This window comes from Erythrolamprus reginae, chromosome 9 (genome assembly GCF_031021105.1).
Source record: "Erythrolamprus reginae isolate rEryReg1 chromosome 9, rEryReg1.hap1, whole genome shotgun sequence".
NCBI lineage: Eukaryota > Metazoa > Chordata > Lepidosauria > Squamata > Dipsadidae > Erythrolamprus > Erythrolamprus reginae.
The window spans coordinates 3538677-3563440 of NC_091958.1; the positions used below are offsets into that span (position 1 = coordinate 3538677).

At 43.3% G+C, this 24764-nt stretch overlaps 1 protein-coding gene across 1 annotated transcript; it reads left to right on the forward strand.

Moving 5' to 3' along the window:
- The first annotated feature begins 9685 nt into the window (after positions 1-9685).
- Positions 9686-24532, forward strand: MLYCD (malonyl-CoA decarboxylase). Its single transcript, XM_070761897.1, has 5 exons — positions 9686-10497; positions 15415-15527; positions 16372-16528; positions 18113-18262; positions 22082-24532. Exons 1-5 carry the CDS (start codon positions 9943-9945, stop codon positions 22613-22615), a joined length of 1509 nt encoding a protein of 502 aa, XP_070617998.1. The 5' UTR covers positions 9686-9942; the 3' UTR covers positions 22616-24532.
- Positions 24533-24764: the final 232 nt, after the last annotated feature.

Consider the following 24764-nt stretch of genomic DNA (forward strand, 5'->3'; position numbering starts at 1 on the left):
TCTAGCCTATCTATCTGTCTGTGTGCCTGCCTGTCTCTCATCTATCTATTTATCTACCAACCAACCTACCTACCTACCTATCTAGCTAACAATTATCATCTATTTATCATCTAGCCTGCCTGCCTGCCTGCCTGCCTGCCTACCTCTCTATCTATCTATCTATCTATCTATCTATCTATCTATCTATCTATCTATCTATCTATCTATCTATCTTTCTATCATCACTTGAACATTCACTGCCTCCTGAAGACAGAAGTCTGAACCGGAGAAAGCTAAGCAATCTGCTTGTTAACTTTGCGTCAACTCTTTGGCACTTCTGAAACATATTTGGTCTGTTTTGGTATGCAGCGATTCCTTCCTACCTCGAAGTGGATGTACGTCATACTATCTTCTCAGCAGGGACTTTAATTGAGCTGTCACTTTCTCTGAGGACCCTGCTAAGCGTTATTTGTCCGACTCTTCGTTAAATTTGGATTCTATTTTCATTTAGCTCACTCCCGCTGTTGACTTTGCTCTCCGATCTGTCATGAGGTCAAAACCGAGACACTTTTCTAAGGAAGAGCAAACCGCTCTATGCTGGTGACAAGCACCTAAGTCAAGTTGTCAAAAACTTTTGGCAGCGTTAAAAGCTGCGTGGGCTTGTTAGGGCCTGGGACCTCTCACTGTTGGAGAAAATAATTTTTCAGATGCTTCTGCTTAAAAGGAGATAATTCTATTCAACCGATTACGCTCAGTCAACAGGTGTGCAGAGGGCTACTCCAAAGCGAAATAAATTCATTGAGGCTTATTCAGTTCCGAAGTGAAGCTCCGTGATGAAGATTTATTTAACTGGATAGGATTTTAACACAATCGTTTATTTTCATCCGGATGACAGACATCTGAAGGGACTTCCAGGAAAGCAACATACAAGTCTTTACAAGAATTCATTTACTCGGGTAATGAATGAAGCCCCCAAACCAGAGCAACGCCAGCCCTTCCCCAGCCTGGTTAATTGGCTAGGGAAATTAAATTAGCTTGTGTGGAATTTGCAAAAAAAAAAAAAAAGCGTATCACCATTTCTAGGATTTAGTTAACATTTTGGTTTAAATCCTGTAATATCCTGGGATCTTAGGTTCCTGAAAGAGCAACACGAAACCGTTCGAAACAAGGACAAGTTAAAAGAATTCATTTTCTGAAAGAGAGTTGCAGAATTTGGGTATCGTGGCTGTGGTTTGAAGCTTCATTGACGGTATAACTCTTTATATTTCAATATATTTTAATGTATATTACTAGTCCATGTATGATATGCCATGTGCTAAATAAATAAATGAATGAATGAACAAATAAATAAATAGATGGTAGGTAGGTAGGTAGATAGGTAGGTAGATAGGTAGGTAGATAAATAGATGATAGATAGATATAGATAGATAGATAGATAGATAGATAGATAGATGCACATGATAGATGCACATGATAGATAGATGTACAAGATAGATAGATAGATAGATAGATAGATAGATAGATAGATGTACAAGATAGATAGATAGATAGATAGATAGATAGATAGATAATTAGATAGGTGAATTAAACAAAGAAACAAACAAATATTGGTTCATCTATCCCACTATGATGTTAGATGGGTTGTTTGATTAGCAATTTGACTAAATCTAACCTGTTATATATTATATTAGGCATGCTTCAAAAGCTGATCCCAAAGGTAGTTTTTTCCCCCCAAAAGACAACTGGACTTGCTTGATTTTTTTCCCCTTTGAAAATATTTCGCTTCTCATCCCAGAAGGTTCTTCAGTTCTAGCAAATAAAACCTTCAGTTAGCACTGAAGAAGGTTCTTGGAGGGAGAGCGAAATGTTTTCAAAGAAAAAACATTAAAAAAAACCCTACCTGCCTTCCTTTGGGACAACGGTAATCTGGATGATTGAGAACCATCCACAATTGACATCCAGAAATTCTTGTTCTACCATGATCTAGAACTCAGTCTATATCAGAGATGGTTCGGAGGAAATACACGTTCTCTGAAGGTTTCCCTTTTTCTCCTGTTATAGAAAAAAAAAGACCATAAATTCTTCACTATTAGCAGCCCAATGCCCCCCCCCCTTCCAAAGTTTTCTATCTTTCCACAATTCAAATTCTGGATAATGTCAGCATTGAAGTTTCTTGAAGCCTCTAGAACAGGGGTCCCCAAACTTTTTACACAGGGGGCCAGTTCACTGTCCCTCAGACTGTTGGAGGGCCGGACTATAAAAAAACCCTATGAACAAATCCCTATGCACACTGCACATACCTTATTTAAAGTAAAAAACAAAATGGGAACAAATACAATATTTTAAATAAAGAAGAAGTAATAATTAAGTAATTAATAATTAAGTAATAAAGTAATTTATACTTCTTTATTAACAAGTAAATTTAAACTTAAATCAACAAACTCAATTTCTCCTTCCTTCCTTCCCTCCCTCCTCTCCACTTCTCTCTTCCCCTTCTCTCATTTGTTTCATTTTCCTCTCCCTCGTTCTTTCCCTCCATCATTTTCTCTTTCTCTCTCTGTCTCTTTCCGTCTCTGCCTCTTCCTTTCTCTCTCCCTCTCTATCTCTCCCTCTTTCTCTTTCTTTTTTCTCTCTGTCCCTCTCTCTTTCTTTCTCTCTCTCTCTTCTCTCTTTCTCTCACTCACCCTCTTTCTAACTCTCCCTCTTTGTATCTCTCACACTTTCTCTCTCTCCCCCTCTCTCTATTTCCCCCTTTCTATCTCTCCTCTTCATTTCTCTCTCCCTCTCTATTTATCCCTCTTTCTTTCTCTTATTATATCGATCGGTAAAATCTCGTGTGCTGCTGCGGGCCGATTAAAAGACGTCAGCGGGCCGCATCCAGCCCACGGGCCGTAGTTTGGGGACCACTGCTCTAGAAAGAAAGATCTACTTTTCCCCATTGTGGTTCCCCCGACATAGCTCCGATGAACATCTCAATCCTAATGAAATATTTAAAAACTTAACCTGACGTCTGCTGGCAAGAGGGAGCCACAAAACAAGTTGGCTTGATTAAAACATTTTGCATCAAATGGGAAAATGGAGATTTTCCATTTTGAGACTTTTCGGCTAAGACCCGATTTGCATAATTAGGTATTCTCCAGACAATCTTTGCAGTGTTTTTACACACAGACACACAACATTCATGCCAGGAAAAAATGCTGTTTTGGAGAAAAATATATATTAATTTTCTTCTTTTTAAAATCACACAGATGTTCCTATCCTCACCATACCTTTTGATACCAAACGGGTCTCAGGATTGAACGTTCAGGATATGGGTAAAGAAATCACAGGGTCTGATTTTTGCTTTTTTCCACCCGGGCGCCTCTCACTTTGTTTCCAAGAAGGTTTAATTAGGGAAATAATTGAAAGAAAAGCAGAAAAACAAAACCATCTTAATTTAAGCCACGGAGATGAGCTCGTTTCAAACATCTTAATTTGGGGAGTAATTAATTACAAGGCGAAGTGGAGACATTTGGAATAGGTGCCTGGAGGAAAACGCTGAGCCACCAAGAGGTCAAGGACAGACCAAGCCTGAAAGAGACATGGAGACCAGACAGATTATATAGTGCTAAAAAATAAATAAAGGGAACACTCAAAGAACGCATCCTAGATCCGAATGAATGAAATATCCTCATTGAATACTTTGTTCTGTACAAAGTTGAATGTGCTGACAACGAAATGAAATTGATGGTCAATCAGTGTTGCTTCCTAAGTGGACAGTTTGAGTTCACAGAAGTTTGATTTACTTAGAAACATAGAAACATAGAAGTCTGACGGCAGAAAAAGACCTCATGGTCCATCTAGTCTGCCCTTATACTATTTTCTGTATTTTATCTTAGGATGGATATATGTTTATCCCAGGCATGTTTAAATTCAGTTACTGTGGATTTATCTACCACGTCTGCTGGAAGTTTGTTCCAAGGATCTACTACTCTTTCAGTAAAATAATATTTTCTCATGTTGCTTTTGATCTTTCCCCCAACTAACTTCAGATTGTGTCCCCTTGTTCTTGTGTTCACTTTCCTATTAAAAACACTTCCCTCCTGAACCTTATTTAACCCTTTAATATATTTAAATGTTTCGATCATGTCCCCCCTTTTCCTTCTGTCCTCCAGACTCTACAGATTGAGTTCATGAAGTCTTTCCTGATACGTTTTATGCTTAAGACCTTCCACCATTCTTGTAGCCCGTCTTTGGACCCGTTCAATTTTGTCAATATCTTTTTGTAGGTGAGGTCTCCAGAACTGAACACAGTATTCCAAATGTGGTCTCACCAGCATTCTATATAGCGGGATCATAATCTCCCTCTTCCTGCTTGTTATACCTCTAGCTATGCAGCCAAGCGTCCTACTTGCTTTCCCTACCGCCTGACTGCACTGTTCACCCATTTTGAGACTGTCAGAAATCATTACCCCTAAATCCTTTTCTTTTGAAGTATTTGCTAACACAGAACTGCCAATACAATACTCAGATTGAGGATTCCTTTTCCCCAAGTGCATTATTTTACATTTGGAAACATTAAACTGCAGTTTCCATTGCTTTGACCATTTATCTAGTAAAGCTAAATCATTTACCATATTACAGACCCCTCCAGGACTATCAACCCTATTGCAGTTATATTGTGGAGTTATATTGTGTTGTTTAAGTGTCCCCTTTATTATTTTGAACAGTGTATATTATTATTATTATTATTATTATTATTATTATTATTATTATTATTATTATTATTATTATTATTATTATTATTTAGATTTGTATGCCGTCCCTCTCCGAAGACTCGGAGTGGCTCACAACAAATAATATACAGAGTACAAATCCAATATTAAAAATAGTATTTTAAACCCTTATAATAAAAAAACAATCATACAACCCAAATAGACCATACATAAATCATTACCCACTGCCGCTACCAGTTTGCCAAATCAAGTTGAAACACTGGTATGGTGACCAAAATTGGTTGCAGTATTCCAGGTGTGGTCTTACTACTACTACTGCTACTACTACTACTAATAATAATAATTTATTAGATTTATATGCCGACCCTCTCCGAAGACTCAGGGCGGCTCACAACAACAATAACAATACAGTACAAATCTAACAAGAAAAAACTATAGTTAAAACCCACTATCATTAAAAAGCAATCAATAGTACACAATCATAAGTCTTTTTAGTCAGAAAGGGGGTACATTAATTCCCCCATGCCTGGCAACATAAATGGGTCTTCAGAGTCTTGCAGAAGGTGAGGAGGGTGGGGGCAGTCCGAATCTCCGGGGGGAGTTGATTCCAGAGGGTCGGGGCCACCACAGAGAAGGCTCTTCCCCTGGGTCCCGCCAGACGGCATTGTTTAGTCGACGGGACCTGGAGAAGGCCAACTCTGGGATCTAATTGGCCACTGGGATTTGTGCGGCTTACTAACTAGGGTTTTATAAAGTGGAACTAATACTTCACGTGATCTTGATTCAACGCCTCTGTTTGTCCCTGAACTCATCTTTGATGGCTTCTCATCAGGAAAAACTCAGTGCTGGGTGTAGAAACTAGATCATGATGGTTTGTTCAAACAAACTCCGGTTGAGCAGGACTGAGGAATTAGCAGGATTATTCCTGATGGCATCAGGTCTTTCAAATTCTTTAATCCACCTTGGAATTTACACGCGACTGTAGACAAGACAATGCAGGCACCGGTTCCTTTGATATAAACCTATAAAAATAGCCTCCAAAAACCGTTTCAAGCAGATATACTGTATGAGGAAGTGTGGCATTACCTAGCCTCGTGGCATATTAAATCATCTTTATAAAACGCTTTGCCAGCCAGGATGAAAAGAGAGGAACACAAAATCCGATGTCTTTTTGACAATGCCATTTGTCAGCGTAAGTGGGGGGGAAAACCCACCCACCCTTCATTAATATACACACAGTCGCACGGACGCACCGGCTGACACACACAATGAAGAAACAGTGTCAAGGAGAATAAAAGCCTTTGATTTTGAGTATGAAGCCGAAGAGAAATTACATGTCATAAAAAAGCGTTAACAGCCTCAGCCTCTAATGTAGTTGCTGTTTGTCTCTCTTTGTAATAAGGTTGACTTTTTTTTTTTGAATGCTGTAACAAGCTCTCACGCTCCAAAGCAAGACACCCCCAAATCTCTGTAGCATTGGCTTAGCCGTGTAGAGGTAAAACGTGGTGGAGCTAAGTCTTCGGGACCGTCTTCTGCCTTTAGTTAGGTCCCACAGAGTCGGGCCTCTCCAGGTCTCGTCGGCCAGATAGTGTCAACTGGTGGGGCCCGGGGGAAGAGCCTTCTCTGTGGTGGCCCCCAGCCCTCTGGAACGAACTCCTTCCAGAGATATGTACCGCCCTCTCCCTCCTGGTCTTTCGTAAAGCTTGAAACGCCTACCTTTGCCGGTGGGCATGGGGGCCATGAGTGATGAGACTGTCTCTGGCTGATACGAGATATGATTGGATTGGATGAATGTGTTTCTTCTTTCTCGCTCTCTCTTTCTCCTTCCATCCTTCCTTCCTTCCATCCTTCCTTCCTTCCATCCTTCCTTCTTTCCTTCCTATCTTCGTTCTTTCTTTCTTTCCTTCCTTCCTATCTTCCTTCCTTCCATCCTTCCTTCCTTCTTTCCTTCCTATCTTCCTTCTTTCTTTCTTTCCTTCTGTTGTGATTCCGTCTGAGGCCCCTCAGGGAACGGCTGATCCTCTGCCGGCTTCCTGCTCAGAGAGGGAGGATGAGGAACAGGAGGTTCAGGCAGACGGGGAGGAGGAATCTCAGGCTGAGGGAGAGGGAGGACAGCCAGAGTCCCCCGAGAGGGAGCTCTCCCCAGCAAGCAGCCTGGATTCCTTAGATGAAAATGCACAAGCAATAATCGATCTCCGGCAGAGAAGAGCAACACAACGAAGGGGACAATTAGCCAGGTACTTTCAGCACTAAAGAGGCAACAGCTGGGTTTGGGTGTGGTGCTCTCTGGAAAGGCTGAAAAGGCAGACCCACCCTTCCTGGCTTGTGGAGTATTATCTTTGGGAGTCCTGGGACCTGGCTGTGATCTTTGGCATCTTGGAATTCTGGTTTGTGACTTTGACTACTGAAACCTTGGGGGGAAAAGATGTGGGTCTTATTCTCTACAGTGGTGGGTGTGCCAGCAAGAAGTCTGCTGTATTGTCTGGCCATCAGGACTCTGCTGTGAAGTCTCATAGCCTGCCTGTTGGGAAGAACAGGTTTTTCTCTGTGTTTATTTTTCAAACTATAAAGTGCTTTTGCTTTTACCAGCGTGTCTGGCTGCTTTTTCCAGTTGGTGTTGAAGTCTGGGGGCACCCAGACAGAACACCTTCCATCCTTCCTTCCATCCTTCCTTCCTTCCATCCTTCCTTCCTTCTTTCCTTCCTATCTTCCTTCCTTCCTTCCATCCTTCCTTCCATCCTTCCTTCCTTCCTTCTTTCCTTCCTATCTTCCTTCTTTCTTTCTTTCCTTCCTTCCTTCTTTCCTTCCTATCTTCCTTCCTTACTTCCATCCTTCCACCCTTCCTTCCTTCCTATCTTCCTCCCTCCCTCCCTCCCTTCCTTCCTTCCTCCCCTCCCTCTTCCTCCTCTACCTCCTCCTTGAGTTGAGTTTGTAGGCAGCTTGCAAGAACCGCCTAATTTCATTACGGAAGTGCAATTTCAGAGGACAGAGAGATTGGGCCAGAAAGGTCGATATTAAGGTCAGGACTGGACAACGGGAGAGCCCCAATCCGAAACTGATTGCTTCATGTTGGGCCTCTTTTAATAAAAGAGGTTGATTTCCTGGGCCTTGGGGTCATCCATTCTCCTAGAAGGCTAATGTTCCGACAAGACTTTGTCCGTCTTGAACCCAGCTACTAATTTAGCTCCACCGACAGCAGAAAACGTATGCAAGCGGCTGGGCTCAATTACTGAAGCCTTTGAAAATCTTTACTCCTACGTGTTCTGGGGGAAAATTAATTTCATCCAGAATTTACAAAAGAGAGCTCTAATTTTCAGGGAGTGGGGAGGACGCGTAGGGAGGGAAAGGGCAGCGTGGAAGAGAAGATAATTCTTAAGGCGTAAAACTGGTGGGGGAAGGCAGCAATGGAACTCATTACCGGACTCCGTAGTATCATCCCCAAACCCCCAACACTTTACTCTTAGATTATCTACGGTTGACCTCTCCAGATTCCTAAGAGGTCAGTAAGGGGTGAGTACAAGTGCACTAGAGTGCCTTCCGTCCCCTGTCCTATTGCTCTCCTATATCTCTATACCTTTCCTCTATTCCTATATCTCTTCTTCTATTCTCTCATTGATATGTTTTATTCCTATATATACTATATATCTATAAATTTAATTTAATTAAATTATTAGATTTGTATGCTGCTCCTCTCTAGAGACTCGGAGCGGCTCACAATACTAACAGTGTAAACAAATCTAATACATTTAAAAAACATCTAAAAACCCATTATTAAAACCATATAACACATAAATAATATAAACCCAGGGGCTCAATTTCACTATGCCTGATGACATAGGTGGGTCTTCAGTAACTTACGAAAGGCAAGGAGGGTGGGGGAGGTTCTGATCTCCGGGGGAGTTGATTCCAGAGGGCTGGGGCCGCCACAGAGAAGGCTCTTCCCCTGGGTCCCACCAGATTACATTGTTTATTCGATAGGACCCGGAGAAGGCCAACTCTGTGGGACCTAATCGTCATATATATATATATGCTATTCTCTCTTAGATATATTTCACTACGAGTATATCCTCTATAACCTTCATTGTGTAATGGACAAAATCAATCAATCAATCGATCAATAAATAAATGTTTGTACCCCCTCCTGATGCAGCTTTTGACAGGGTGTTTCTGCAGGGGGCAGCATTCCAGCATAATTTGGCCAACACACAGAGGGAATCCACCTGGGTTGAATTTGTGGCTAATATTCCGATACTTCCAAAATAGACCTGTTTGGTTTAAGGCCAGAACGAAAGACGAGGAAGAGGAGAAGCATACTTGAGCTGCAGCGACTGAGTTCACATGTCACTCATTTGAGTCTCGGGATAAGAGTATCACTTTCTGTGCCCCTTGCATCTTAAAGGACTTTGGCTCTGTTGCTTGCATAGAAGGTAGTTCCCAGCCATTGGGTTGACCCTGAATAGCGACAGGGGGAGGAACTGGACAGGAATCAAGAAAACCACATAGTTTATATTTACGTATCACATCTCAAGGATAGCACGATCTACTCCCTGGGAAATGTTGAAGGAGAAGGGCGGCATAAAAATAATAAAATAAAATAAAATAAATAAAATAAATAAAATAAATAAAATAAATAAAATAAATAAAATAAATAAAATAAATTATCAATCAATCAATCAATCAATCAATCAAAATAAACAAACAAACAAACAAAAATATTATTCCAATATTCCCTGGGAGGTGGATGGTTAAGAAATATGAAACATCAATAATACACAGAACACCATCTGCATGTAAGCAAGCTTTATTATCATAAAATATTTCAGTTTCTCTCTTCCCCAACTCTGCCCGCTTTCCAAGAATTGGAAGGGCAACTCCCATCATCCGCAGCCACCACAATGCCATCTATATTCCCGGCGCGGCCCCTTTAAATCTGGGGCATCGGTGGGCGGAGCCTAGAGCGGCCTTTCCGCCACTCCCAGCGAGGAAGCCACACGCTCAGGTGGTCCGCTGGTGACGTCATCCGATTTTGAGAGCTCCGGGCCCTCCTTCCTCTCTCTTTCCATTGGCCGCGCCGGGAGACGGGCCCACCGGAGGCAGCCAATCGTCTTTCAATAAGGGAGGCGGGAGGCTCTTCCCACCCCTCTCCAATTCCCCCCCCGCTAATCCTTCCCGTATTTCTCCCTCCGGCCTCGTCCGAGCGGAGGACTCGGAGGGCAGCGGACGGACGAGGAAGGCGGGGTGGTGTAGCATGCGCCCCTGGAGCCGCTGCCGGGTGACCCCGCGGCAGCTCTTCCGCCTCCTCGCGCGCGGCGTCCCCCCTTCCGGCCGGCCGCGGCCTAGCGCCGTCGCCATGGCAACCGAAGCCTGCCCCGGCTTGGACGAAGCGCTCCGCCGGGCCGTCCCGCCGCTGCCTCCCTACGAGACCCGTGAGAAAGCGGCGGCGCCGGCCGGGGCGGCTCTGGAGCAGCGGAGCGCCGAGTTTATGCGCTTCTACCGGTCCCTGGGCGACGGCGGGCCGCGGGCGGAGCTGCTGCGGCGCCTGGCGGGCGACTTTGGCGTGGAGCACGGGCGGGTGGCGGAGAGCAGCGCGCGGGTGCTGCGACTGCTGCAGCAGCAGCAGGAGGGCGAGCCCGGGGCGCTGCTGCAGGCCGAGGACCGGCTGCGTTACGCGCTGACCCCGCGCTACCGGGGCCTCTTCCAGCACCTGGCGCGGCAGGAGGGCGGCCTGCGCTTCCTGGTAGAGCTGCGGCGGGACCTGCTGGAGGCGCTGGCCGCCAAGGACGCCCCGGGCCCGCATGCCCGGGTGAGAAGGAGTGGGGTTCAACTGGAAGGGTCTGCTCATGGGGGATGCCAAGTTGGGTGTTCAACAGGAGGGGTTGGGAGTTGGAAAGGGGGGGGGGGGTGTCAGGCAGAAATTCAACAGGGAGGTTCTGATCATTAGTGCCAGGTTGATGTTCGACTGGAGAGACTGCTGGCAGTAAGGGTCAGGCAGAGGTTCAACAGGGGAGGTTCTGATCATTAGTGCACGATGTTCAAGGAGGGGCTGAGATTGGCAATGGGGGGTGTCAGGCAGAGATTCAACAGGTTTGTATTGAACAAGAGGGGCTGGGAGTGGGATGGGGAGTCAGGCAGAGGTTCAGCAGGGGAGCTTTTTGCTCATTGGTGCCTGGTTGATATTCAACAAGAGGGGCTGAGATTGGCAATGGGGGGAGTCAGGCAGAGGTTCAACAAGGGAGCTTCTGGTCATTAGTGCCAGGTTGATGTTCCACCAGCAGTAAGGTCAGGCAGAAGTTCAGCAGGAAATCTATCTATCTATCTATCTATCTATCTATCTATCTATCTATCTATCTATCTATCTATCTATCTATCTATCTAATATATTAGTGAGTAAACATATATATACTGTATATAGTGAATATACTGTATATAGTGAAATAGAACTCTAGTGGTATTTGGTAATAGGCTGGATGGCAATTTTTAAAGATTTATTTTCCCCAGAGGGCAATTATTTCAAAACTCTAGATATTTTCTATTTATTTTGTATTTATTCCTGGTTTGTTTGGGAATAAAGTGCATTAGGGAACAGGAGAGTTCAGCTTGTGACTGGAGAAAAATATGTGTGGGAGTGTGCAGTGTTGGATACCCTTGAAAAAGTCAGGCAGAACTAGAGCAAAGTTCATGCATTAGTGCCAAATTTCTATGTGTCAGAACAGCACATGTTGATGTGGGAGACAGGGCATAGCAATGCGAAGAATAAAATTTGGCCTTGGCAACCAACATTGTGTTTCAGCCAGGAAAGGATGTTTTTTTTTAAACAAACAAATAAACAAACAAACAAACAAAGTCTACATAATTATGCAAGTGGTGTCCTTAACAAATCCTTTGGGGTTTTTTTCTTCAATAAGGTTTGTGGTCAAAGTTACTCAGTTATACAATTGAGTGGCTGCATAACTTCACATGATTCTTGAGTGGCTTACAAGGTTAACAAGGAGAAAAATTATAATAATAAAAGAAGGGATCATGTACATCCAGAAGACATGCAATTTTGTTCTATATATCGTGTAGTAGAATAGTTGGCACTTCTAGTTGGAAAACACTAGTTATAATTTAACTCCGAGGATGATCAGCTCTGTCTCTCTCTATATATTTGCTCCTGGTTTATTTCTTTTGTTATCCTTTGTGATTATGTCCCAGAGATGAACTCTGGTGTTTTTTTTAATTAAGGGATAGAGACATTTCTTGCAAAGACCTGCTATTATAATATTTCAGTTGAATTAAGTTATTTGTGTGGAATCGACACCTACCAACTCTTCTGTAGTTTCGTAACTTTACTTCAGATTTTTCTTTTTTAAATTGTGTTTTTGCAGCACTACCCAGTGATGGTCTCAGAAACAGACTGCATGAAGCATGTTTTTTCTGTCTCTTGCCTAATCCTGTGGCATTCCTTTTTAAAAGGCAAATTTGTATAAGCTTCTTAGGACTGTGTTATCAGTGAAGGCAGCTTCATCTATCTCTCAAACCTCCATCGAAATATTTTGTTTTCATTTGGTGCAATCTAAATAAGATCCTGCGGTTTGCCTAGCGATAAGGGAAGCTACAGGATATTTCAGAGAAACAAGAGCAGCTAGATTTTTTTTTGCTGATTTTGAGATATCTTTTCTGAGCTCCATCTGAAGTTACCAACGTAGGGCATGAGTGCGCTATTGGCAGGTCACCATACAAGGTCACTACCGAGTTGTAACCTTTGCTCCACATTCTGGGTCTTGAGCGATCCTAGCAGCTGCTTTGACAATGTCTCGGTGTAGGATGAGCCCTGGAGTTGAGCAGGTTCACTCACACACACAAACACACACACCTCTTGCACATTTTTTTTCCCTCTTTCAATGTGGCCACCCTTATAAGCAGTGTATAATCCTTGCGACCTTACGACTACAAATGGCACTGGGATTTCTGTTGCTAAGCAAGGCATTCATTAAGTGCGTTGCGCACAATTCTGCTATTTATTTTTATTTTTCTTTCTTTGCCATACTTGCTAAACAAATCACTGCCGTTGTTAAGTGAATCACAAGGTCGTTAAGCGAGCTCGGCTTCCCCTGTTGGAAGCGGACTTGAAAGATTGCAAATGGATGTCGTGTGACTCTAGGACGTCCCAGCTATTGCACATCCCAGCCCTCTAGCCACGTGTCCAAAATTTGATCGTCTGACCACGGGGATGTGTCAGTGGTCGTGAGCGAAAAAAGACCACGTGCAAGTCACTTTTTCAGTGGCATGTTCGAGCAGCTGCCAAACCAAGCACATGATTGTAAGTTAAGGACTACAGGTAGTCCTTCACTTAACAGCAGTTCATTTAGTGACCATTCAAAGTTACAGCAGCCGTGAAAAGGGCAATTTAGAAAGGTTTTACACACGACCGTAGCAGTATTCCCATGGCTGTGTGATCAAAATTTTGACCCTTGACTGTTGCAATGTCCTGGGGTCACATGATCCCTTTTTGCAACCTGGCAAGAAAAATCAATGGGGAAGCCAGAGCCCCTTAACAAAACCATGTGACTAAGAAATGCAATGATTCTCTCAAAACTCTGGCAAAATAATTCGTAAAATGGGTGAAAGCTGCATTAACAAAAGTTTCGCTTAGCCACGTGAATTTTGAGGTGTAACCCAAGAACTGCCTTTATTGGTACGTTTGCAGTCATAAACAAGATTGGTTTGGTCATCAGGGACTTTAGAAGGGTTGAGAAACGACCCCAACCGTACATGATTTGCAGCTTTGCTCTTTGCAAGAGGAAGAGGTGAAGGTCATCAAAGCTAGTTTGTTTTGTTTTTAGCTCTGAGCGCAGCACATCCCTCCAATGCTCTGGGCGTCAGCAGGGAAGGTTAGCATTTTAAGGTTAAATAGCCAGTGGGATCAGGAGCAGCGGTGCAGGAAAATGACTTCGCTCCTTGGTGACTAGTTGCTAAGAAACAGCAAATGTCTCTCCTGCCGAATTTGTGGCGGATGATAGATACCTCTGACCTAGGTGCAGGTGTTTCTGCTTAGGCATGTCCAGCGGCAGAGTTCAGCGATAGAATATATACTAAAAAAGAATAATTTTTTTAAGAGGACAGAAAGTGCATCTGGGCAGCGCGGAGGACAATCTATTTTTATGTGTCAAGGAGACCTTGGTTTTTGTTTCTAGGCGTGATGTCCCCCTAAGCCGTTTTTTAAAAGCTCATTGCCTCTAAAGGTCTTTAAGTCTCTGGGTGGTTAAAGCAGACATAAAACGTGGATAGCACAAGAATACACTGGTCTCGGGGGTGGTGGGGGCACACTGAACTGGGCAGGCTTTGTGAGTCCGGTAAGATTTTGGGAATTCTAGGGACCCCTTGAATGAGAAAACTCACTAAGAGAACTTTTCATCGCTAGCAGATTTCTGTGAGGCACAATAAAATCTTTGAAAATGATGCTTTCAAGTTAAGTTAAGTTGCCTTTCGTAAGCTGCTTAAAACCCACCTCTGCCGCCAGGCATGGGGGAACTGAGATACACTTTCCCCCCTAGGCCTTTAAAATTTTATGCATGGTATGTCTGTATGTATGATTGGTTTTTATATAATGGGTTTTTAACTGTTTTTAGTATTAGATTATTGTTATACAGTGATCCCTCGATTTGCGCGTTCTCGATTAGCGCGAAACGCTGCAACGCGGTTTTTCAAAAAATATTAATTAAAAAATAAGTCCGCGTTTTTTTCCCTACACCACGGTTTTTCCCGCCCGATGACGTCATACTGATTGCTGATTGGCCAAAATCTCGACCAATCGTTGCAAACGCAAAAAAAAGCTTTGCAACTGTTGGAACTTGTTCAGACTTGTTGGAAGATGCCTCCTAAACGTTGCACACGGAGTGGAGGCGGCGACGCTAAAAAGACCAGGAGGATACTCACAATTAAAGAGAAAATTGACATTTTGGACATGCTGAAAGGGGGACGCTCTTATGCGCTGCCCCAAGAAAGCCGGTGAGAGGAAGGAAGGAGGGAGGGAGAGAAGGGAAGGAGGGAAGGAGGGAGGGTTGCCATTGCCATTGCCGCCAGCGCTGCCCTGTGGGTAGCGGCGAGGAGCCCGGAAAAATCACCATTGCATTGCCAGCCTCCGAACTTGCGTCGCTCCACCTTCTGCGCATGTGCGGCCATGGAACAAAGGGCGCGCATGTGCAGATGGTGTTTTTACTTCCGCATCCAGTATAACGCGGAAATCGGTTAGCGCGGGAGGTCTTGGAACGTAACCCCCGCGCTAACCGAGGGATCACTGTATACTGTTTTATTACTGTCGTTAGCCGCCCCGAGTCTGCAGAGAGGGGCGGCATACAAATCCAATAAGTAAGTAAGTAAGTAAGTAAGTAAGTAAGTAAGTAAGTAAGTAAGTAAGTAAGTAAGTAAATAAATAAATAAATAAATAAATAAATAAATAACTGTCAGAAAGGTTAATGTTGTGAACTACCCATTGAGGAATAGGAATAGGGGCGAGATGGCTCAGGGGTCAAACAAACCCCCTGAGCTTGTCAGGTGCAAAGAGGATAGCCGGGGTTCGAGATCTGAGCTGCCCAACGGAATGAGCTCCTGTCCATCTAGCAGCTCAAAAGCCTGCAAATGCGAGTAGATTAATAGGTATCACTTTGGTGGGACGGTAATAGGATTCTGTGCGTTCCTGACTGCTGAAGCGTTAAAAGTTTCCCTTCTCTGCTTGTAGGAAATGAATGGAGTACTAAAGAACATGTTGTCCGAATGGTTTTCCACTGGATTTTTAAACCTGGAGCGAGTTACGTGGCAGTCTCCCTGCGAGATTCTTCAGAAGATTAGCGAGTAAGTGTCAAAGATTGATGAGCCGGGTGACACTTCCCCAAGTTAAGGCCATGTGCTGCCACCCGAGACACGTACATCATCAAGGTTACATTGGTTTCTTGATTGGCCAGGGTTAACCTTATTTATTTATTTTATTTTTATTTATTTATTTATTTTGTCCAATAGACAATACATATTGAAGAGAACAGACATGGAGTATTATATATAAAGAAAAGGATAGAAGAAAAGATATAAAAACAGAGGAGAAGATATATGAAAGGAAGAAATGATATATGAGATAAGGAGAGACAATTGGACAGGGGACGAAAGGCACACTGGTGCACTTATGTACGCCCCTTACTGACCTCTTAGGAACCTGGAGAGGTCAATCGTGGATAGTCTAAGGGAGAAGTGTTGGGAGTTAGGGGTTGACACTACTGAGTCCGGTAATGAGTTCCACGCTTCGACAACTCGATTGCTAAAGTCATATTTTTTACAGTCAAGTTTGGAGCAATTAATATTGAGTTTGAGTCTGTTGCGTGCTCTTGTGTTGTTGCGGTTGAAGCTGAAGTAGTCATTGACAGGCAGGACGTTGCAGCATATGATCTTGTGGGCAATACTTAGATCATGTTTAAGGCATCTTAGTTCTAAGCTTTCTAGACCCAGGATTATAAGTCTAGTTTCGTAGGGTATTCTGTTTCGAGTGGAGGAGTGAAGGGCTCTTCTGGTGAAGTATCTTTGGACTTTTTCGAGGGTGTTGATGTCCGAGATGTGGTATGGGTTCCAGACAGATGAGCTGTATTCAAGGATGGGTCTGAGCAGCAAAACCTGCAACCGTCCATCTTCTTTATTTTTATTTTTTTAGAAGTGAAGCGGTGCACCCTGTTCGAAATTGGTTGGATATGAAGCACCGAGTTGGGTCCTACAGAAGGTGCTACTATTTTGCCCACTGTGCAATACCTGGAGAACCCCTGATTGTTTTGCACGTCGCACTTACCGATGAAATATCCAGCAATATCCAGGTACCGTTGTTTTGACTTTTACTGGGACCAAACATAGCCTCAAATTTTAATAGTGAGTTAATATTAAGAGGAAGGAAATTCAAAAAAAAAAAAACCCCCACCACCTCTGCTTATAAAACAGCTTTATACTTCTATGTAGATGAGCTTCATAAAACTCCTGCCAGTGCTTAACGGCCTCTGCAGACGTCTACCAGTTATTCCTAGACTAAAAAAAATGCTTCATGGCCATTTGCAAGGCCAAACTGACCCTCTGACCGACCTCTTTCTTTTTCCTAATGTCCTATTTCAGTTAGCAGCTACAATGCTTTCTCAGTTTTTGTCAGGGTAATGATGATTAGTGATTTAACAATGATGTAATTTATTTATTTATTTATTTATTGGATTTGTATGCCGCCCCTCTCCGCAGACTCGGGGCGGCTAACAACAATGATAAAAACAGCATGTAACAATCCAATTAATAAAACAACTAAAAACCCTTATAATAAAACCAAACATACACACAGACATAACACGCATAACTTGTAATGGCCTAGGGGGAAGGAATATCTTAACTCCCCCATGCCTGGCGGTATAAATGAGTCTTGAGTAGTTTACGAAAGACAGGGAGGGTGGGGGCAGTTCTAATCTCCGGGAGGAGTTGGTTCCAGAGGGCTGGGGCCGCCACAGAGAAGGCTCTTCCCCTGGGGCCCACCAAATGACATTGTTTAATCAACGGGACCCGGAGAAGGCCAACTCCGTGGGACCTTATCGGTCGCTGGGATTCGTGCGGTAGCAGGCGGTTCCGGAGGTAATCTGGTCCAATGCCATGATGCTAGAATGAGTCAACAAAGTTTTTTGGCTGATTTCACTTTAAGAGCCTGTCATAAGAAAATGCTCCTTTGGGGCATAGCTCTTATCCCCCCCCTTCCACTTCTGTGCTGTAATTGCTGATTGCTGTTTGTTTGAGGTCTGATTATGTGTGTATATCAGTGTTTCCCAACCTTGGCAATTTGAAGAGACCTGGACTTCAACTCCCAGAATTCCCCAGCCAGCGAATGCGAGTTGAAGTCCAGATCTCTTCAAGTTGCCAAGGTTGGGAAACACTGGTGTATATAATGGTGATTCAACAGAAAAAAAAAACCCCTCTTCCCTGGTACAGGCTGAGACGAGGAGAGCCTGCAGTCTAGAGGTTAAAGCTACTGCCTTACAAAGCAGATTCTGCAAGTTCTAATCCCAGTAAGGGTATGGCTAGCTGATGAGAGCTACGTAGCTTGAAATAGATCTATACTAGTCTCCCTTACTTTTCATTATCAGCAAAAAATATGCTACACACACACACAATCATTCCTATAAAACCACAAGCCTTTGTTTACTGTATTTGCTCCTGAGTTCTCACATAGTCACACGGTGCCCACACTGACAGTTTTTGAAATTGTGGTATGTTTTGAAAGAGTCCACGAGAGGGCAAGTCCTCAGTCGGCCATCGGAGCTGAGCTGAGGGTGCAAAATCTTCCCCTCTCTGCTGTGAGTGTCGGACTGTGGAACGTGAATCTGCTGGAATTCAAAGCCAGATGGCCATCACTCATCACCTTAATCTTTCTCCAGGCCATAGTAAAAGAGCCTCCGTGGCAAGAGGCAGAAGATTTGGACAGAATCACCACTGCAATTTTCTACTCCATCAGTTTGACTCAGCAGGGCCTGCAGGGCGTGGAGCTCGGCACGTATCTCATCAAGCGAGTGGTCAAAGAGCTGCAGGTCAGTGCCAAAAGGGATGTTGCCCCTGGAATTGACTTCCTTCCTTCCCTCCCTCCCTCACTCCATCCATCCATCCATCCATCCATTCTAATTTCCTCCCTCCCTCCCTCCCCCCTTCCTTCCTTCCTTCCTTCCTCCCTCCCTCCCTCCCTCCCTACCTACCTACCTACGGAGAGGGGCGGCATACAAATCTAAATAATAATAATAATAATAACAACAACAACAACAACAACAACAACAACAACAATAATAATAATAACTTAATGCAAAACAAAAGAATGCAGTCTTCTTAAGCCAGGGGTGGGCAATTCATTTTCCGACTGGCACCATTGTTGAGGGCCAAACCAATAGTACCAACATATTACCACGAAGGCGCATAGTAACACATGCATGCACAGACACACATACATTGAAAAAAAGAGAGTCACTTTCAGAATAAAAGCAATGCAGTTGTGTATATGACATCCACTTTATTTACATTTGACCTTTCATTTCCAGTGACCTCACATGGGCCAAAGAGGTATAGTCAAAGGGCCAGATGTGGCCCAGGGGTGGTAAAATGCCCAGGTCTGCCTTAAACTAAAATCAGAGCATTGAGTCCTTTAGCTGTTAGAATTTCAGTCTCAATGACAGAGTTGGAAAGGACCATGGAGATGTTCTAGACCGAGGTCACTCATTAATATTGTCCCACTCCTTAACCAAAAGGAATTGGGTAACATTAAAGGACTTGTACAAAATGTATCCAGTTTTTTGGTAGGGGTGGGACTGCATAGGAAGTTCCCAAATACTTAACATACAAAGATTCCACGTGAAAATATTTTGCGGGTGACTTTTCAACCATCTAGTAGGGCTCAAAGTAAACCTTTCCCAAATGGTTGTGGAAGATTGTGGGTTGTTTACTTAACGTGGGTCCAAAGGGAGAGCACGTTTTGTTAAACTTTAGTTAGGAGGCAGGCGCTTTAGAAATTTGCTTTATTAAAAAGTGCAGCCGCCTCATTTAAATACCAAACTAAATTACTTGGTACTGCTCCATTTGCTGGGGGTTCATTCCCTTAGATATTAATGTATTGTAATACATTTCTCACGGTTGAATCTCAAATATCCTTTGGGGAATAAACAATGTGGAGAAAATAAGATATATCATTATTTGCTTTGTTTTCTCTCATCTATTTGATTAATTCCAAATCACTTAATTTCAAGCTTCTGTAACTTTTAATTTCCCCAGAAAAAGAATATGTTATGTTATTGCTGTCACGGATACATCAGAATGCCAAGAGACAGGCTCTGGGGCTTTTAAACGGCGGCAGTTCAGACCTTAACTTTTTTTTAGATTTGACCTTTGGAAACCGAATGAGGGGAAAAAAATTAAAACGGGAATCAGAATATTTGTGATGGGACAAGAATATACCAGTCAGAAGGAAGAGATTTGGCCATAGCAATAATGTCTATCTAGTTTTTATATCCATCTGGGTCTCAAATGAGAACCACTACACAGGCAGTCCTTGATTTACAACAGTTCAGTTAGTGACCATTCAAAGTTAGAACGGCACTGCAAAAAAAAAAAAAAAGACTGGTGGCCATTTTTCACACTTTGAAGTTCCGCCCCCATGGTCACGTGATCAAAATTCGATATTGACACATATTTATGACGGTTGCAGTGTCCAAGAGTCACATGATCCCCTTTGGAGGCAACGGGGAAGCTGTGTTATTCGCTTAATAACTGCAACGGTTCACCCAACAACTATGGCAAGAAAGGTCGTAAAACGTTAAAAAAATGGGCTGAATTAGAAACATAGAAGATTGACGGCAGAAAAAGACCTCCTGGTCCATCTAGTTTGCCCTTATACTATTTCCTGTATTATATCTTAGGATGGATCTATGTTTATCCGAGGCATGTTTAAATTCAGTTCCTGTGGATTTACCAACCACGTCTGCTGGAAGTTTGTTCCAAGGATCTACTACTCTTTCAGTAAAATAATATTTTCTCATGTTGCCATAAGCCGAGGACCACCAGTATTGGCAGAAGTGAGCAGTAAATCCGATTCATCCTAGGGCACTGGGGAGCTTATTGCTAATCACAACATGTTTTGTCTACCTTTGTGAAGATGCTGGTATATTTTGCCTCCGTATTTCATGAATAAAATAACCATCCCCTCCTTTGCCAGCCACATTGTACATAACTGATAAGCTTAAGTTCACATGCACACAAAGCCAGTATTTTTTTTTTTACATAATTTTACAAGCTATAATGGATTGGTTCAAAACCAAGCTGTAATGAGTGCATTCACATACCTTCAAAGAGCTGAAAGCAAACATAGCTTAGGCTAATATGTGACCAATGTGTTGGTTTTATGCAGTACTAATTTATTTTCCCAGCAGCTTATGGATTTCATGTTTTGTGAAGAATAGGGATTTTAGTATAATGTACTTTTGGGCCTCCAGGCCAGTCTACCGGTATCTGGATTTTTTAAATGTAAAATGTCCTCTTTTTTAGAAAAAAAAAAAGATGGTAAAAATGCAATTTTTTAAAAAGCTTTTTCCGGGTTGGAAAAAGTTTGAGAAAAAGACTCCAAGTGGAACAAGGGGTCTTCTATTTTGCTTTTACATCATCACCGTGGTTAACACTGGAGATGAAAGACCCATGTTAGGAAATTGTGTTTCCTAAATTTTAAGAAATATAAGGGCAAAATAAAGACAACATCTGCTTCTTGGAAAGGTAATCAAGTGTTACGGCTGTTCAGCTGCTCAGTTGTTAAATTTGAAGTGCTAGAAATGGGAGGAGGAAGTTTTTTTAATCTACTGAAGAAAAAAATCTATGTCTCTACCGATTTTCCCAGGGCCCAAGAAAAATTTAAAAATCCTTGAAAGTACATGCAGTATCCGTGAGAAAATGGTTAATCAAAGCTTTTAAAGAGGCTTTGTAGGTAGTTTAACTGCTTCTCAAATTGCGAGCGGAGCATTTGGGCAGATGGCGTTTTATTAGGCAGGCGTGAAGAAATCCTGAGCCGAAATGTTTTACTTCTGCAGACGGTTCCGAAACAAAGTTATGAAACGCACATAAACAATAACCAGCTGATGAAAATAGCCTCATCTCCAACCTGCTTGTGCTCGCTGCTTTAAATGTTCAGAGTTGTGGTGATTTTCATCCTCATACCTTTGAAAAGTGTTCGGAAACTTCAGATCGTGCAGAATGCAGCTGCGAGAGCTATCATGGGCTTTCCCCAAAATGCCCATTTAATACCAACACTCCGCAGTCTGCATTGGTTGCCAATCAGTTTCCGGTCACAATTCAAAGTGTTGGTCATCACCTATAAAGCCCTTCATGGCACCGGACCAGGGTATCTACGAGACCGCCTTCTGCCGCACGAATCCCAGCGACCGATTAGGTCCCACAGAGATAGCCTTCCCGTCAACAAAACAATGTTGCTTGGCGGGGCCCAGGGGAAAAGCCTTCTCTGTTGCGGCCCCGACCCTCTGGAATCAACTCCCCCCAGAGATTAGAACTGCCCCCACCCTCCTTGCCTTTTGTAAGCTCCTTAAAACCCACCTCTGTCGTCAGGCATGGGGGAATTGAGACATTCTTTCCCCCTAAGCCTTCATAATTTATGCATGGTATGTTTGTTATATGGATGTTTAGTTTTATAATAAGGGTATTTTAATTGTTTTTAGTATTGGATTTGCATGATGTTTTTTATTACTGTTGTTAGCCGCCCCGAGTCTATGGAGAGGGGCGGCATACAAATCCAATAAATAATAATAATAGTATCTAAAAATCTTTGTTGTTCTTGTTGTTGTTCTGAACACCTTGAAAATCCGCAGGTGGAATTTCCTCAGATCCAAACCTTCTCCACCCTGTCTCCCATCCCGGGGTTCACCAAATGGCTAGTCGGGCTGCTGTGCCCGCAATCCAACGAACTAGGCCGGGGAAACCCTTTCACGGATCGCGAGATGCAGGAAATTTCGGAGATCACGGGAGGCCCAGCGGCTGAGAAACTGAAGCGCCTTTTCGCGAACAACGGGTGGGTGAAATCGGAAAAGCTGGCCCGGGTCTTGCAGCCGCCCCTCCTGCGGCTTTGCGCCTGGTACCTCTACGGGGAGAAGCACCGCGGCTATGCCCTCAACCCCGTGGCCAACTTCCATCTTCAGAACGGCGCGGTGCTATGGCGCTTGAACTGGATGGCCGATGCCAGTCCCCGCGGCTTGACGGCCTCCTGTGGCATGATGGCCAACTATCGCTACTTCCTGGAGGACACGACGGCCAACAGCGCCACTTACCTCGGAACGAAGCAGATCAAGACCTCAGAGCAGCTTCTCTCCTTGGTGTCCCAGTTTCAGCAGAACAGCAAACTGTGAATAACCTGAGCAGAAGCAAAGACCGTTCTGGCTAAATGGGGGATTTGACTTGGTTTTGCCCAGGAAGAGGTGGGCTGTTGATGAGCCAGTAGGTTCTCTTCTGGATCTCATCAGGATCTGCGGCTGGGTTCTCCTGGGCTCTTGCTGCCTTGTGTCACCAGAGAAGAAGACCACACGGTTTCTCGGGCTGCTTCCAGCAAGCTAGATCTCAAGCTTTGTTGATCTCACTTGAGATAAGTGGTGGCAATTTGTGGGTGGCTTCTGTGAAGTGCGTGTGGTCCCTTGTTCTCAGTGGATCAATAGTCTTGTTTTAATCTGCATCTTTGACAGCACTATTGAACCACTGAATGTTCTTGGACATTAAAGGGATCAATATCAGAATTACTAAAAAAAGGGAGAGAAACAAGGAAGACATTTTCATCCAACTGGGAAAACAAAACATGTATTTAACACTTCTTCAAGAACTGGGGTTTTTTTTCTTTCTCTGCTAAGCTGAATTCCTGAATCAGGTCTCCTAAATGTCATAGGGATTAGGTGACCTCCAAGTCCCTCTGTTATTCTATTATATTCCATCTCGAGGTCTTTGGGGGGCAGCATTCCCCTGGAAATGAAGCATTCGCTGCTATGAAATGATTTACAAGCAATAACAATTCAGCCATACCTGGTTAGTTGCGGAAGTTTAGGAAACGTAGTAGTTTAAAATGTATCCAATTAAGGAAACAAGAAACATAGCACCATTAAAACCTACGGTTTGCCATGTCACAGAACCTTTGCTCCTGTCTGCGGTACTGTTATTTGACAGCTTTGTGCCTTAACAATTTTAGGAAAAGCAGCCAATTCCTTTGAATGGGTTATCACTGCTATGGATGGCCAAAGGGTTTGCTGAGATTAGCTTCAAAGTGAGGAGACCTTGCTATCTTTCCCCTTAATGTGTATGCACCAATTCAATTCAATTTATTAGATTTGTATGCCGCCCCTCTCCGAAGACTCAGGGCGGCTCACAACAATAATAAAAACAATATTCCCGCGAAAACAAATCTAATATTAAAAAGCACATAAAACCAGCATTTTAACTTAGGAAATTGAGGGTGTTGCTGAGTTAATTTGCTTAAATTCTGGGAGGTTTCTCTAGTTCAGGGGTGCAAAACTTGCATGGTCATGCTGTTATCAAGTGATGTATTGCAACATCCCCCCCTTCGCTAAACCAGGTGTGGGCGTGGCCAGCACATGACTCACCTGGACCATGGACCGGGAGTTTGACACCCTGTCCTAGTTCTTTCCAGGAATAATGGCAAATTGGATTTACAAAGTTAAACCAGGAGACATTGTAACATTCAACACCAGAGACTGGCAATGTCCTAATTAAAATTGCATGTACCTTACCTGTTGGGGATCGAATGCATAGTTGAGCAGAAGCATTTAAAAGGGAATTAATAAATGAGCTTTGATGCTCAACTTGGGGTGGGATCTTGAAAAAGCTGCCAAAAGACAGCACAGCATCTGGTAGTTTTGTCCAATGTGTGTGTGTGTGTGGGGGGGGGGGGGGTCACAAGCCCAAAGGGAAACCCAGTATGAAATTCCAGAACAGGACTGGGACAATTTGCAACCTTGTCTTCCTTATTCATAGATAAGATTGAATAACTGAAGGAACAGAACGTGCACAATTTATATTTAACAGTTGATGCCAATGATAATTTATGATATTTATCTGGCTTGCAGCCCTGTTTTCTTGTTCATAGATGGATAGTATGAAATTGGACTGGAATGTGCAAAGTTTATATTTCACAGTTGGTGTTAATGATAATTGACGGTGTTTACTTGGGTCGGCATCTCAGCTGATGACTGAAATGGCATAATAGCATCTCAGATGAGAAGAAAGGTCTGGTTAAAAACAGAATAAACAGTGTTGGAGCAAAATTCTCCAGTTTTTCTTTTGATTCTCTCCATTACCTGCCGCCCGCCAACATCAAAATAGTCTCCCCGCAGATAATAGACATAATTTCCCACTCTCCTCGGAGAATTAGGTCTCAATTTGTGTACTCTTCTTTTTTGGTTAAAAAACGCCTGGTCTCAAAAACAAATTTTGTTGTGCGACAGAGTAAGTGGTCCCATTGAGCTTCTTGATTTGGCTTTCTTCAAATCACACCAG

What these genes read in the sequence shown, in the direction of transcription:
- MLYCD (XM_070761897.1), top strand. Translation starts at nt 9,943, where the DNA reads ATGCGCCCCTGGAGCCGCTGCCGGGTGACCCCGCGGCAGCTCTTCCGC. An exon ending in AAATATCCAGCAATATCCAG is followed by an intron (nt 16,529 to 18,112) that starts GTACCGTTGTTT and finishes ATCTTTCTCCAG; the next exon opens with GCCATAGTAAAAGAGCCTCC. An exon ending in GAGTGGTCAAAGAGCTGCAG is followed by an intron (nt 18,263 to 22,081) that starts GTCAGTGCCAAA and finishes GAAAATCCGCAG; the next exon opens with GTGGAATTTCCTCAGATCCA.